General features: G+C 45.8%; 1 protein-coding gene across 1 annotated transcript in view; it reads left to right on the top strand.

Moving 5' to 3' along the window:
- Positions 1-12,253, top strand: part of LOC142259028 (uncharacterized) — a 125,846-nt gene that overhangs the window by 73,756 nt on the left and 39,837 nt on the right. The window contains exons 5-6 of the mRNA XM_075331564.1: positions 585-2,143; positions 2,247-2,284. Of these exons, the coding sequence (XP_075187679.1) occupies positions 585-2,143; positions 2,247-2,284 (1,597 nt within the window). The remainder of the gene's footprint in view (positions 1-584; positions 2,144-2,246; positions 2,285-12,253) is intronic.

Below are 12,253 nucleotides of genomic sequence, written 5' to 3'. Positions count from 1 at the left end.
TCCGGCCGGCGGTGACCCCCGCAGCAGCTGCTTCCGGGTCGGCTGTGTCGCGCATAATGAATATGCGTGACAATAATGAGCCGGCTCAGAAGCAGCAGGGAGACCGGGCTGCAGAGGACATCGCTAGACGCCGGGTGAGTTAAAATGTTTTTTATTTTAAAAGCACGTTTTTTTTCTGGCACGTGTTTCACGGACCACACCACTGCGTGGTCCGTGGAACATCAGTGATGCCAGAAAAAAATGGACATGTCTCCGTGCGGCAATCACGCACACGCGGGTACGCTGCACGGAGACACGTGCAGTGAAAAATCACTGACGTGTGAGCAGACCCATTCATTATAATGGGTCTGCGTATGTCAGTGATTCTGGTACGTTTAAAAAAAAGCACAAACGTACCAGAATCACTGACGTGTGAAAGGGGCCTTAAGCAGCCTTTAGATGTCGAAATTGGACAACAGATTCAGAAAACATTTTTTTTCTAATTTAATTTCTGATGTTATGGTTCAAAAAAATGTACTTTCAAGATATTATTTTGTAATGATAACATTGTTTATTTTTAGCAGATGACTGTATTGAGAGTTCAGATGGAAATCTATTATCTTCAGAATTTAAGACAGATGAAGAAAGTATCACACATGATACATATGAAGAGCATGCTGTTGTCCCAAATATACCTCCAGTCCTACCTCAGAAAGCTTCATCATCAGATTTTTTCAAACAAGTCCAAAATTCCGATTTATCACAGAATTGTAAGCAAAACAAAAGTTACAGAAGGGATGTGGAACATGAAACAGCTCCTGTAAGGGTGAAACCATTTTCATGTTCAAAATGTGAGAAATGTTTTACCAGAAAATCACATCTTAATATCCATCAAAAAACTCACTCAGGGAAGAAGCCATTTTCATGCCCAGAATGTGGGAAATGTTTTATTCAGAAATCACTTTTTGTTCGGCATCAAAGATCTCATGCAGGGGAAAAGCCATTTTCATGTTCAGAATGTGGGAAATGTTTTATTCGTAAATCACAACTTGTTGTGCATCAAAGATGTCACACAGGGGAGAAGCCATTTTCATGTTCAGAATGTGGGAAATGTTTTATTCAGAAATCAGACCTTGTTAGGCATAAGAAAAATGACGCAAAGCCATTTTTATGCTTGAAATGTGGTAAATGTTTTACTAGTAAATCAAGTCTTGTTGACCATGGAAAACGTCACACAGGGGAGAAGCCATTTTCATGTTCAGAATGTGGGAAATGTTTTATTCGGAAATCAGAACTTGTTGTGCATCAAAGATGTCACACAGGGGAGAAGCCATTTTCATGTTCAGAATGTGGGAAATGTTTTATTCGGAAATCAGAACTTGTTGTGCATCAAAGATGTCACACAGGGGAGAAGCCATTTTCATGTTCAGAATGTGGGAAATGTTTTATTCGGAAATCAGAACTTGTTGTGCATCAAAGATGTCACACAGGGGAGAAGCCATTTTCATGTTCAGAATGTGGGAAATGTTTTATTCGGAAATCAGAACTTGTTTGGCATAAGAAAAATCACACTGGGGTGAAGCCATTTTTATGCTTGGAATGTGGTAAATGTTTTACTAGTAAATCAAATCTTGTTGACCATGAAAAACGTCACACAGGGGAGAAGCCATTTTCATGTTCAGAATGTGGGAAATGTTTTGTTCGGAAATCAGAACTTGTTGTGCATCAAAGATGTCAGAAAGGGGAGAAGCTATTTTCATGCCCAGAATGTGGGAAATGTTTTATTCAAAAATCAGAACTTGTTGTGCATCAAAGATGTCACACAGGGGAGAAGCCATTTTCATGTTCAGAATGTGGGAAATGTTTTATTCGGAAATCACATGTTGTTCGGCATAAAAAAAATCACACTGGGGTGAAGCCATTTTTATGCTTGGAATGTGGTAAATGTTTTACTAGTAAATCAAGTCTTGTTGACCATGGAAAATGTCACACAGGGGAGAAGCCATTTTCATGTTCAGAATGTGGGAAATGTTTTGTTCGGAAATCAAGCCTTGTTCGGCATCAAAGGTCTCACACTGGGGAGAAGCCATTTTCATGTTCAGAGTGTGGGAAATGTTTTATTCAAAAATCAGAACTTGTTGTGCATCAAAGATCTCACACAGGGGAGAAGCTGTTTTCAAGCCCAGAATGTGGGAAATGTTTTACTAGGAAATCACACACAAAATAAACCATTTTTATGTTCTGAATGTGGCAAATGTAATTCTTAGAAATCACATCTTGTTAAACATGTGAAGAAGCTGCACAGGTAAGGAACCTTTTCATGTTGTGAATAATTGAAATGTTTAACTGGTAAATCAAGTCTTCCCACATCACAAAACCAACAGAGCAGAGCAGCCAGTTTTGCTGTCAGAATTTGCCAAATGTCTTTATCATTAATCATGTCCTGTTGTCAGATGAGTCACATGGGAGAAGCCATCATGATGTACCATAATTCAAAGGTTTTATCCTAAAATCGGCTATAGTTCCTTAAGTAAGAATTTGTGAGGAAAAGAACCATTTTCTTCTTTTTTTTTTTTTTAGAAATTATTGTATTTTTTGAACCATAAGATACACTTAGGTTTTGAAGGAGGAATATAGGGAAAAAATTAACATAAAAAATGGGGTCATGAATAGAGATGAGCGAACCGGTCGCGGTTCGGCTCGAGGTCGGTTCGCCGAACGGAGCTCCCGTTCGAGTTCGGTTCGTCGAACGTTCGACGAACCGAACTCGAACTGCATAGGAAACAATGGCAGGCAATCACAAACACATAAAAACACCTAGAAAACACCCTCAAAGGTGTCCAAAAGGTGACAAACAACTCACAACACAACACAAACACATGGGAAAGTGACAAGGACAAATTCTCATGTGAAAACAAAACAGCGTTAGGAGGAAAAAAGAGGACGAGACACAGATATAGGCATGGCATGCCCTTCTAAAATCATGTAAAACACCGCAAGGTGACTCCAAGCGGAGTCTCCCTTTTTTCCAAAAATTGGGCCACACACACACCATCCCCTTCAGTGGCAGCACTTGTGCCCTAGTTGTACACTTCACAGCTAGATTTGCATCAAGCACATTCAAAAATACGCCATACTTAACCGTACCCAGGATGACACCGGGGTAGGTAGCAAAGTCTTTCCTGATCCCAGCTGTATGCATCTTGGATCATTTTTTAAAACTATGTAAGCAAGGGTTACTCCAAGCGGAGTCTCCCTTTTTCCAAAAATTGGGCCACACACACACCATCCCCTTCAGTGGCAGCACTTGTGCCCTAGTTGTACACTTCACAGCTAGATTTGCATCAAGCACATTCAAAAATCCACAAGCATTTACTCTCCCCAGGATGACACAGGGGTAGTGAATTCCTGGTGGATCCATGACTTGTTCATTTTGATGAACGTTAGTCTGTCCACATTGTCACTGGACAGACGCGTGCGCTTATCTGTCAGCACACACCCAGCAGCACTGAAGACACGTTCAGAGACAACGCTGGCAGCTGGACACGACAAAATCTCCAAGGCGTAACTGGAGAGCTCTGGCCATTTTTAAAGATTTGAAGCCCAAAATGAGCAAGGCTCCATTTGCAAAGTCATGGCATCGATGTTCATTTGGAGATACTCCTGTATCATCCTCTCCAGCCGTTGACTATGTGTCAGACTTGTTGTCTCTGGTGGCCTTGCAAAGGAGGGTCTAAAAAAATTATGAAAAGATTCCATAAAATTGCTGTTACCAGCACCAGATACAGTCCTACTGGTACGGGTAGACTGTTGAAGATGAAGAGACCGTCCCATGTTTGTCAAGTTACAACTGTGAGATTCACTCCCTGCACCTGCACGGTTGTTTGGTGGAAAAGCCAAGCTAAGATCGAGTAACAGCTTCTGCTGATACTCCTGCATACGTGCGTCCCTTTCTATGGCTGGAATTATGTCACAAAATTTGGACTTGTACCGCGGATCTAATAGTGTGGCAAGCCAGTAGTCATCATCACTTCTAATTTTGACAATACGAGGGTCATGTTGGAGGTAGTGCAACAAGAAGGCACTCATGTGTCTTGCGCAGCCATGCGGACCAAGTCCACGCTGTGTTTGTGGCATTGAGGTGCTACCCATTCTTTCTTCCTCTGACATCTCCCCCCAACCTCTTTCAACTGAAATTTGACCAAGGTCTCCCTCATCCGCTGAGTCTTCCATGTCCATGGACAGTTCGTCCTCCATTTCTTCATGTTCTCCTGCACCTTCCTCAACATTTCGCCTGCTACTATGCGCCCTTGTTGATCCCTGTCCCCCATGGTCCCATGCCTGCCGCGTTGGTGATGATGAACGTCTGGACCTTGGTGATGTTGTTGTCCCTTGCGCATATGAATCCTCCTGTAGTTCCTCCCCTTCCTGTTGTCCCACCCCCTGACTCTGAATAGTGTTTAGCGTGTGCTCCAGCATGTAAATGACTGGAATTGTCATGCTGATAATGGCATTGTCAGCGCTAAACATATTCGTCGCCATGTCGAAACTGTGCAGAAGGGTGCATAGGTCCTTGATCTGAGACCACTCCATCAGGGTGATCTGCCCCACCTCTGCATCTCGTTGGCCCAGGCTATACGTCATGACGTATTGCACCAGGGCTCGGCGGTTCTGCCACAGTCGCTGTAACATGTGGAGAGTCTAATTCCAGCGTGTCGGCACATCGCATTTCAGGCGATGAACCGGCAGACCGAAAGACTTTTGGAGCGATACAAGTCGCTCAGCTGCGGCGGTTGAACGGCGGAAGTGAGCAGACAGTTTTCGTGCCCTGGTCAGAAGGCCATCTAGGCCGGGATAGTGTGTTAAAAATTGCTGGACAACAAGGTTCAACACGTGAGCCATACAAGTCACGTGTGTCACCTTGCCCAGGTGAAGGGCCGCACCCAGGTTTGCAGCATTGTCGCACACGGCCTTACCAGGCTGCAGGTTGAGTGGAGACAACCATTTATTAAACTCAGTCTCCAGAGCTGCCCACAACTCAGTCGCTGTGTGACTCCTATTTCCAAGACATGTCAAGCTAAAGACCGCCTGATGCCGTTGCGCTCTGCTGCCAGCATAGTAATGAGGGGTGCGTGATTCCTTCTGCACAGTGAGAACGCTGGTGGCCTGACCAGGCAGGCTTGGGCCAGAGGTGGAGGACCCAGATGAGGTGGAGGAGGCAGAAGCAGTGGCAGAACTTGGACAGACAGAGGATTGACACACAAGTTGTGGGGACTGCAAGACTTGTGCAGCAGACCCTTCACCATCTATCACCATAGTTACCCAGTGCCCAGTCAGCGACATGTAACGTCCCTGTCCATGCTTACTGGTCCAAGTATCGGTGGTGAAATGCACCCGTTCACACACAGAGTTTCTCAAGGAAGCGGTGATGTTGTGTGCGACATGCTGGTATAGCGCGGGCACACCTTTCTTAGAGAAGTAGTGGCGACTGGGCATCTGGTACTGGGGCACAGCGACAGACATAAGGTCTCTAAAATCCTGTGTGTCCACTAGGCGGAAAGGCAGCATTTCGGTAGCCAAGAGCTTACAGAGGGATAGAGTCAACCTCTTAGCTTTGTCATGGGTCGCAGGAAATGGCCTTTTATTTGACCACATCTGAGGGACAGAGATCTGGCTGCTGTGTGTAGACGGTGTTGAGTAGGGTGTCCCTGGAAAAATGCAGGTTTGTGAGGAAAGTGCAGGCGGAGACATGATGTTGCCTTCATCCAACGTTGGTGCTATCGATGTCTGAGAGAGCTGTACACACTCACTTGTTTCCCCTTCCAAACCAACTGATGACCTACCAAGCAAACTGCCTGTTGCGGTTACAGTGGTGGAAGTTGTGCGTGGAAAACCAGGTGTGACAGCTGTCCCCACAGTCCTAGAAGATGAAGAGCGCGCGGATGCACTGGAAGGGGCAGGCCGTGGATGGTTCGCTCCGCTAGGCCGCATTGCAGCACGGTGAACTTCCCACTGGGACCTATGATATTTATTCATGTGACGATTCATGGAAAAAGTTGTCAAACTGCTGAGGTTTTGACCTCTACTAACAGAATCACGACAAATTTTACACATCACTTAATTTGGGCGATCTTTTTCTATGTCAAAAAAGGACCAGGCTAGGCAAGGCTTAGAGGGCATGCGACCTGCTGAGCCCCCCCGACTAGTGCTCAAAGGCAGAGTGGTGGCTGATGATGCAGTTGTAGACGTGCTACCAGTGCTCCGACTCTGTCCAGGAAGGTGCAAGGTAACTTCGTCGTCGGTTGCATCCTCCTCCACCGTCTCTGTTGACCTCCTCGAGTGCCTGACTGGGGGTTGACAGTAGGTGGGATCTAGAACTTCATCATCAATTGTTGTGTTTGCACTCCCCTCCCCCTCAGACCGAGCCTCTTCTTGCCCTGACCGAATATTTAAGTTGTCATCCCAATCTGGTATCTGCGTCTCATCGTCATCAGTATGTTCCTCATTGTCTATAACCACAGGTGTTACAGTTTGTGACAAAGGGTCAACATTATGCTCAGAAACATGGTCCTCACGGCCTGAATCAGAGTCACAAAGGTTCTGGGCATCACTGCAGACCATTTCCTGGTCTGTACTCACTGTAGCTTGGGAGCAGACCTCTGATTCCCAGGCTATAGTGTGACTGAACAGCTCTGCAGACTCAGCCATCTCAGTTCCACCATACTGTGCAGGGCTGATGGAGACTTCAGAGCTGGGAGAAAGCAAGTTTGATTGTGATGACAACTCAGAGGACTGGTGTTTTTTGGATGCGGTACTTGAGGTGGCTGAGAGGGCACTTGTTGGACCACTTGAGATCCATTCAAGCATTTTCATTTTTTGGCCATCATCTATCTTTGTTCCTGTTGTTCGTGTCCGTAAAAAAAGGGAGCACATCGGATTGTCCACGGTAAGTAGTAGACATCTTACTTTTGCTGGTAGATGGTCTATCTTCAGCAGATGATAATGGAGCTTTGCCACCTTCCCCACGGACAAACCCCTTTTTTTCCTTTTCCACCACGCCTCTTTCCCTTTCTGCCAGCATCTGTCATTTTGCCACTCATGTTGATTGCGACAAGATTGTGCACTGAAAATGTGGTAGTAAAAATTGAGAGGTGGTGTAGATTGCAGCGGTGGTCTAGCTTTATTAACAGCAGAATAATAAAGAATAAATATCCCTGACAATGCAACTACGGCTTTTAAACTGGCAGCATAAATTGCTAGTATAATGGCTTAGTTATAATGAGTTTGAGTGTGCAATGCAGGCAGACGTGCTGCCAATATCTTTGCACTACTGGGACTATACAGAAGTCCAATAGCCACGTTTAGGATGCCACTAAGTTCACTCAGTGTTTGCTAGTATAATGGCTTAGTAACAATGAGTTTGAGTGGGCAAAGGGCAGGAGGGTACAGTGGCAGGGTTGTGGGTCTCTGGGTAGAGGAAAGGAAGCCTGCCTTTCTATCCCTCCTAATGGGGAAATGCAGCGAGGAAATCCCTGACCTTAGCTACACAGACGCTGTCATCTTGTGTAGCTGTTAAACTCTGTTTTCAGGACCTGTCACCTATGGCTCTGACCCTGCCGGTATGAGCCCTTAAAAGGACTGATAGAAAGTGCTAACCCTATGCTGTACAGCGCTGTGTATGGAGCGTACACAGCAGTATCGGCGATAGGAGCTGCGCCAGTGATGTCTGATACCAAGGACACAGAAGGCAGATAATGGCGTGCTGGAGGAAAATGTCCGTTTTTATAATGCAGGGACATGTGACATGGACATCCTATCACACATGCCGTTGCTTCTCTGGCTAAAAGTCCACTTAGCTGTGTGTGTGTCTGGGATTGGCTGACATGCTGGCCCTCCCCACTACACGCGCGCGCTTAGGGAAGGAAGACAAGGAAAAAAAAAAATGGCGATCGCCATTACCCAAACAGCAGTGATCTGAATGCGCTGTTCCCGCACACTATACACTGAAATGTCATAATAGTGTGAGTCACAGAGTGACTTACACTATTACAGCGGAAAGCCAGCTAGGAATTAGCTGGGTTTATTGCTGCTAGAACCGTTCTCGAACGTATCTAGAACTATCGAGCTTTTGCAAAAAATTTGCTCTGACCCGAAATTTATCAGAAGTTAAGCTGTGTTGTGCTGTTAATAACAGACTATTCTGCCTTTGCTTCATCACACTGTCTGGGGGCAGTGAGGTACAGAGTATTGCATAGAGGTACATGTACATAAATTCACTTGTTTCTTACTGTATATGGGAAGTTGGCTGGGTACCCTGATTGAATTGTAAACATAAAGCCTGCTTTACACGTTACAATTACACATGCAATCTCGTATGCGTTCGCACACGCCCCCATCGCATGTGCGGCACGTTTAATTTATTGCCCGTGTCGCACAAACTATTAAATTCCGTCACACCTACTTACCTTCCATACGACCTCGCTGTGGGCGGCGAACAACCACTTCCTGTAGTGGGAGGGATGTTCGGCGTCACAGCGACGTCACACGGCAGCTGGCCAATAGAAGCGGAGGGGCGGAGATGAGCTGGACGTAAACATCCCGCCCACCTCCTTCCTTCCGCATTGCAGGCGGGACGCAGGTAAGATGTGTTCATCGTTCCCAGGGTGTCACACACAGCGATGTGTGCTGCCTCGGGAACATTGAACAACCGGACGTTCAATTTTTAGAATTTGAACGACGTGTATGCGATCAAAATATTTTCGTACAATCGCAATCGCACGTAGGTTTCACACGCTACAACAACACTAACGATCCCGGATGTGCGTCACTTACGACGTGACCCCGCCGACACTTCGTTAGATTTATTATAGCGTGTAAAGCCCGCTTAAGGGGAGGTTGTTGTAAGATGATATCCTTGGAGGGATCACGTGCTGTTATCTGTAGTACAGTTAGGTCCAGAAATATTTGGACAGTGACACAAGTTTTGTTATTTTAGCTGTTTACAAAAACATGTTCAGAAATACAATTTTATATATATAATATGGGCTGAAAGTGCACACTCCCAGCTGCAATATGAGAGTTTTCACATCCAAATCGGAGAAAGGGTTTAGGAATCATAGCTCTGTAATGCATAGCCTCCTCTTTTGCAAGGGACCAAAAGTAATTGGACAAGGGACTCTAAGGGCTGCAATTAACTCTGAAGGCGTCTCCCTCGTTAACCTGTAATCAATGAAGTAGTTAAAAGGTCTGGGGTTGATTACAGGTGTGTGGTTTTGCATTTGGAAGCTGTTGCTGTTACCAGACAACATGCGGTCTAAGGAACTCTCAATTGAGGTGAAGCAGAACATCCTGAGGCTGAAAAAAAAAGAAAAAATCCATCAGAGAGATAGCAGACATGCTTGGAGTAGCAAAATCAACAGTTGGGTACATTCTGAGAAAAAAGGAATTGACTGGTGAGCTTGGGAACTCAAAAAGGCCTGGGCGTCCACGGATGACAACAGTGGTGGATGATCGCCGCATACTTTCTTTGGTGAAGAAGAACCCGTTCACAACATCAACTGAAGTCCAGAACACTCTCAGTGAAGTAGGTGTATCTGTCTCTAAGTCAACAGTAAAGAGAAGACTCCATGAAAGTAAATACAAAGGGTTCACATCTAGATGCAAACCATTCATCAATTCCAAAAATAGACAGGCCAGAGTTAAATTTGCTGAAAAACACCTCATGAAGCCAGCTCAGTTCTGGAAATGTATTCTATGGACAGATGAGACAAAGATCAACCTGTACCAGAATGATGGGAAGAAAAAAGTTTGGAGAAGAAAGGGAACGGCACATGATCCAAGGCACACCACATCCTCTGTAAAACATGGTGGAGGCAACGTGATGGCATGGGCATGCATGGCTTCCAATGGCACTGGGTCACTTGTGTTTATTGATGACATAACAGCAGACAAGAGTAGCCGGATGAATTCTGAAGTGTACCGGGATATACTTTCAGCCCAGATTCAGCCAAATGCCGCAAAGTTGATCGGACGGCGCTTCATAGTACAGATGGACAATGACCCAAAGCATACAGCCAAAGCTACCCAGGAGTTCATGAGTGCAAAAAAGTGCAACATTCTGCAATGGCCAAGTCAATCACCAGATCTTAACCCAATTGAGCATGCATTTCACTTGCTCAAATCCAGACTTAAGACGGAAAGACCCACAAACAAGCAAGACCTGAAGGCTGCGGCTGTAAAGGCCTGGCAAAGCATTAAGAAGGAGGAAACCCAGCGTTTGGTGATGTCCATGGGTTCCAGACTTAAGGCAGTGATTGCCTCCAAAGGATTCGCAACAAAATATTGAAAATAAAAATATTTTGTTTGGGTTTGGTTTATTTGTCCAATTACTTTTGACCTCCTAAAATGTGGAGTGTTTGTAAAGAAATGTGTACAATTCCTACAATTTCTATCAGATATTTTTGTTCAAACCTTCAAATTAAACGTTACAATCTGCACTTGAATTCTGTTGTAGAGGTTTCATTTCAAATCCAATGTGGTGGCATGCAGAGCCCAACTCGCGAAAATTGTGTCACTGTCCAAAGATTTCTGGACCTAACTGTATATCTGTAGTACTGCACTCGGGTAAGCCCCATTAATAGATAGGGGAGGGAGCGGTATAGCAGGGGGGAAAAAAAATAGAGTTTAGTTCATCTCTACAGACGGACACTTGAAGTTCTCCAAGTTGCATAAATTGTTATTGTTTTTTCCGGGCTGTTGTGGTCCATAAGTTGTAAAAGAACTGATTTTGTAAATATTTTTTAGACTTATAAAGAAAACCTGTTATTCACCATCTTTGTGTCCCTGGGTTTTCTATAGTGTCATCGTACCTTAATAGTCATAGCGACTGGCATCCGGCGTATATAGCAAAGTCGGCAAGATACGGTGCTTGCTATGATTAAGGGTGGCTTTACACGCTACGATATCGGTACCGATATCGCTAGCATGCGACCCACCCCCATCATTTGTACGAGACTGGCATATCGCTGCCCGTCGCGTACAAAATTGCGCACCCCCATCACAATTACCTGCCCTGCGACGTCTCTGTGACCAGCGAACCGCCTCCTTTCTAAGGGGGCGGTCCGTTCAGCGTCACAGCTACGTCATTAAGCGGCCGTCCAATGAAAGCGGAGGGGCGGAGATGAGCGGGACGAACATCCCGCCCATCTTCTTCCTTCTGCATTGCGGCCGGCGGCAGGTAGGAGATGTTCCTACGGGGTCACACACAGCGATGTGTGCTGCCATAGGAACAAGGAACAAAGCAATAGCATCGATAATTGGGAGAGGGCCCCCATGTCAACGAGGAGCGATTTTGGACGTTTTTGCAATGATTCGAAATCGCTCCTAGGAGTCACACACAACGAGATCGCTACAGCGGCCGGATGTGCGTCACAAATTCCGTGACACCAACAAGATCGCTGTAGCGAAATTGTAGCATGTAAAGCCCGCTTAACCCTGAGCAAGTGGGAGACGCTGCAACACCCCTGTTGTACTTCACCCCCTTCCCCTTGGTGACCAGCAGTGAGCGGCTAATAGGGTGCTCTGCAACGGGCGCGCTGCTAAATCACCTGGCTAAGTTCGAAGGGTATAACTTACTGTTCAGTGATTGGGTGGGCCGGCTGAAGAACGCCATTGCCTTGCACAGCGTACACCTCAAACTGCAGCCCCAGGTCGCACTGAATGCTCTGGAGTGAGATTCCTGCAAGGTTGTTCTGCTGAAACCAGAAAGCCAGCGGAAGACAGTAGATGAGATAATTCAGATCTTGGAAAAAGCTTTTGACCAAGTGACAGCGGCCGAACAACTGCGAGTACAGTTTTTCGCTCAGATCCAGAGGAGCAGAGAGTCTGATTCAGTATGGCATCACATTGGAAGAATTGCATCAAGAGATTAAGAAGAAGTCTAACGTAATGGTGGGCGCTGAGGCCGAGGTTGATCGCATTTTAAGTGATCAGTTCATTGAGGGGATCCAAAATGAAATAAGGAGCGAACTACTGTTGAATGCAAGGAGTACCCCTGGTGTTACCTATGCTGAAATACAGCAAGAGGCAGTGGCGTGGACCCTGGAGGTGAAGTCTGCTCCGAAATGGAGTCACATGCAAACAGTTGACACAAGGGAATTGAGTCAAGACTCTGGAGGGTCTGGTGGAACAGATGCAACAAATGCGGGCTCAGGGGATGCCGCCAACATACCCTGCACCGATATGCCCCTATACTCCCATGCCTAGCCAAATGCCG

The sequence above is a fragment of the Anomaloglossus baeobatrachus genome (assembly GCF_048569485.1).
Source record: "Anomaloglossus baeobatrachus isolate aAnoBae1 chromosome 5 unlocalized genomic scaffold, aAnoBae1.hap1 SUPER_5_unloc_22, whole genome shotgun sequence".
Classification (NCBI taxonomy): domain Eukaryota; kingdom Metazoa; phylum Chordata; class Amphibia; order Anura; family Aromobatidae; genus Anomaloglossus; species Anomaloglossus baeobatrachus.
This window is presented reverse-complemented; position numbering and strand designations above follow the sequence as displayed.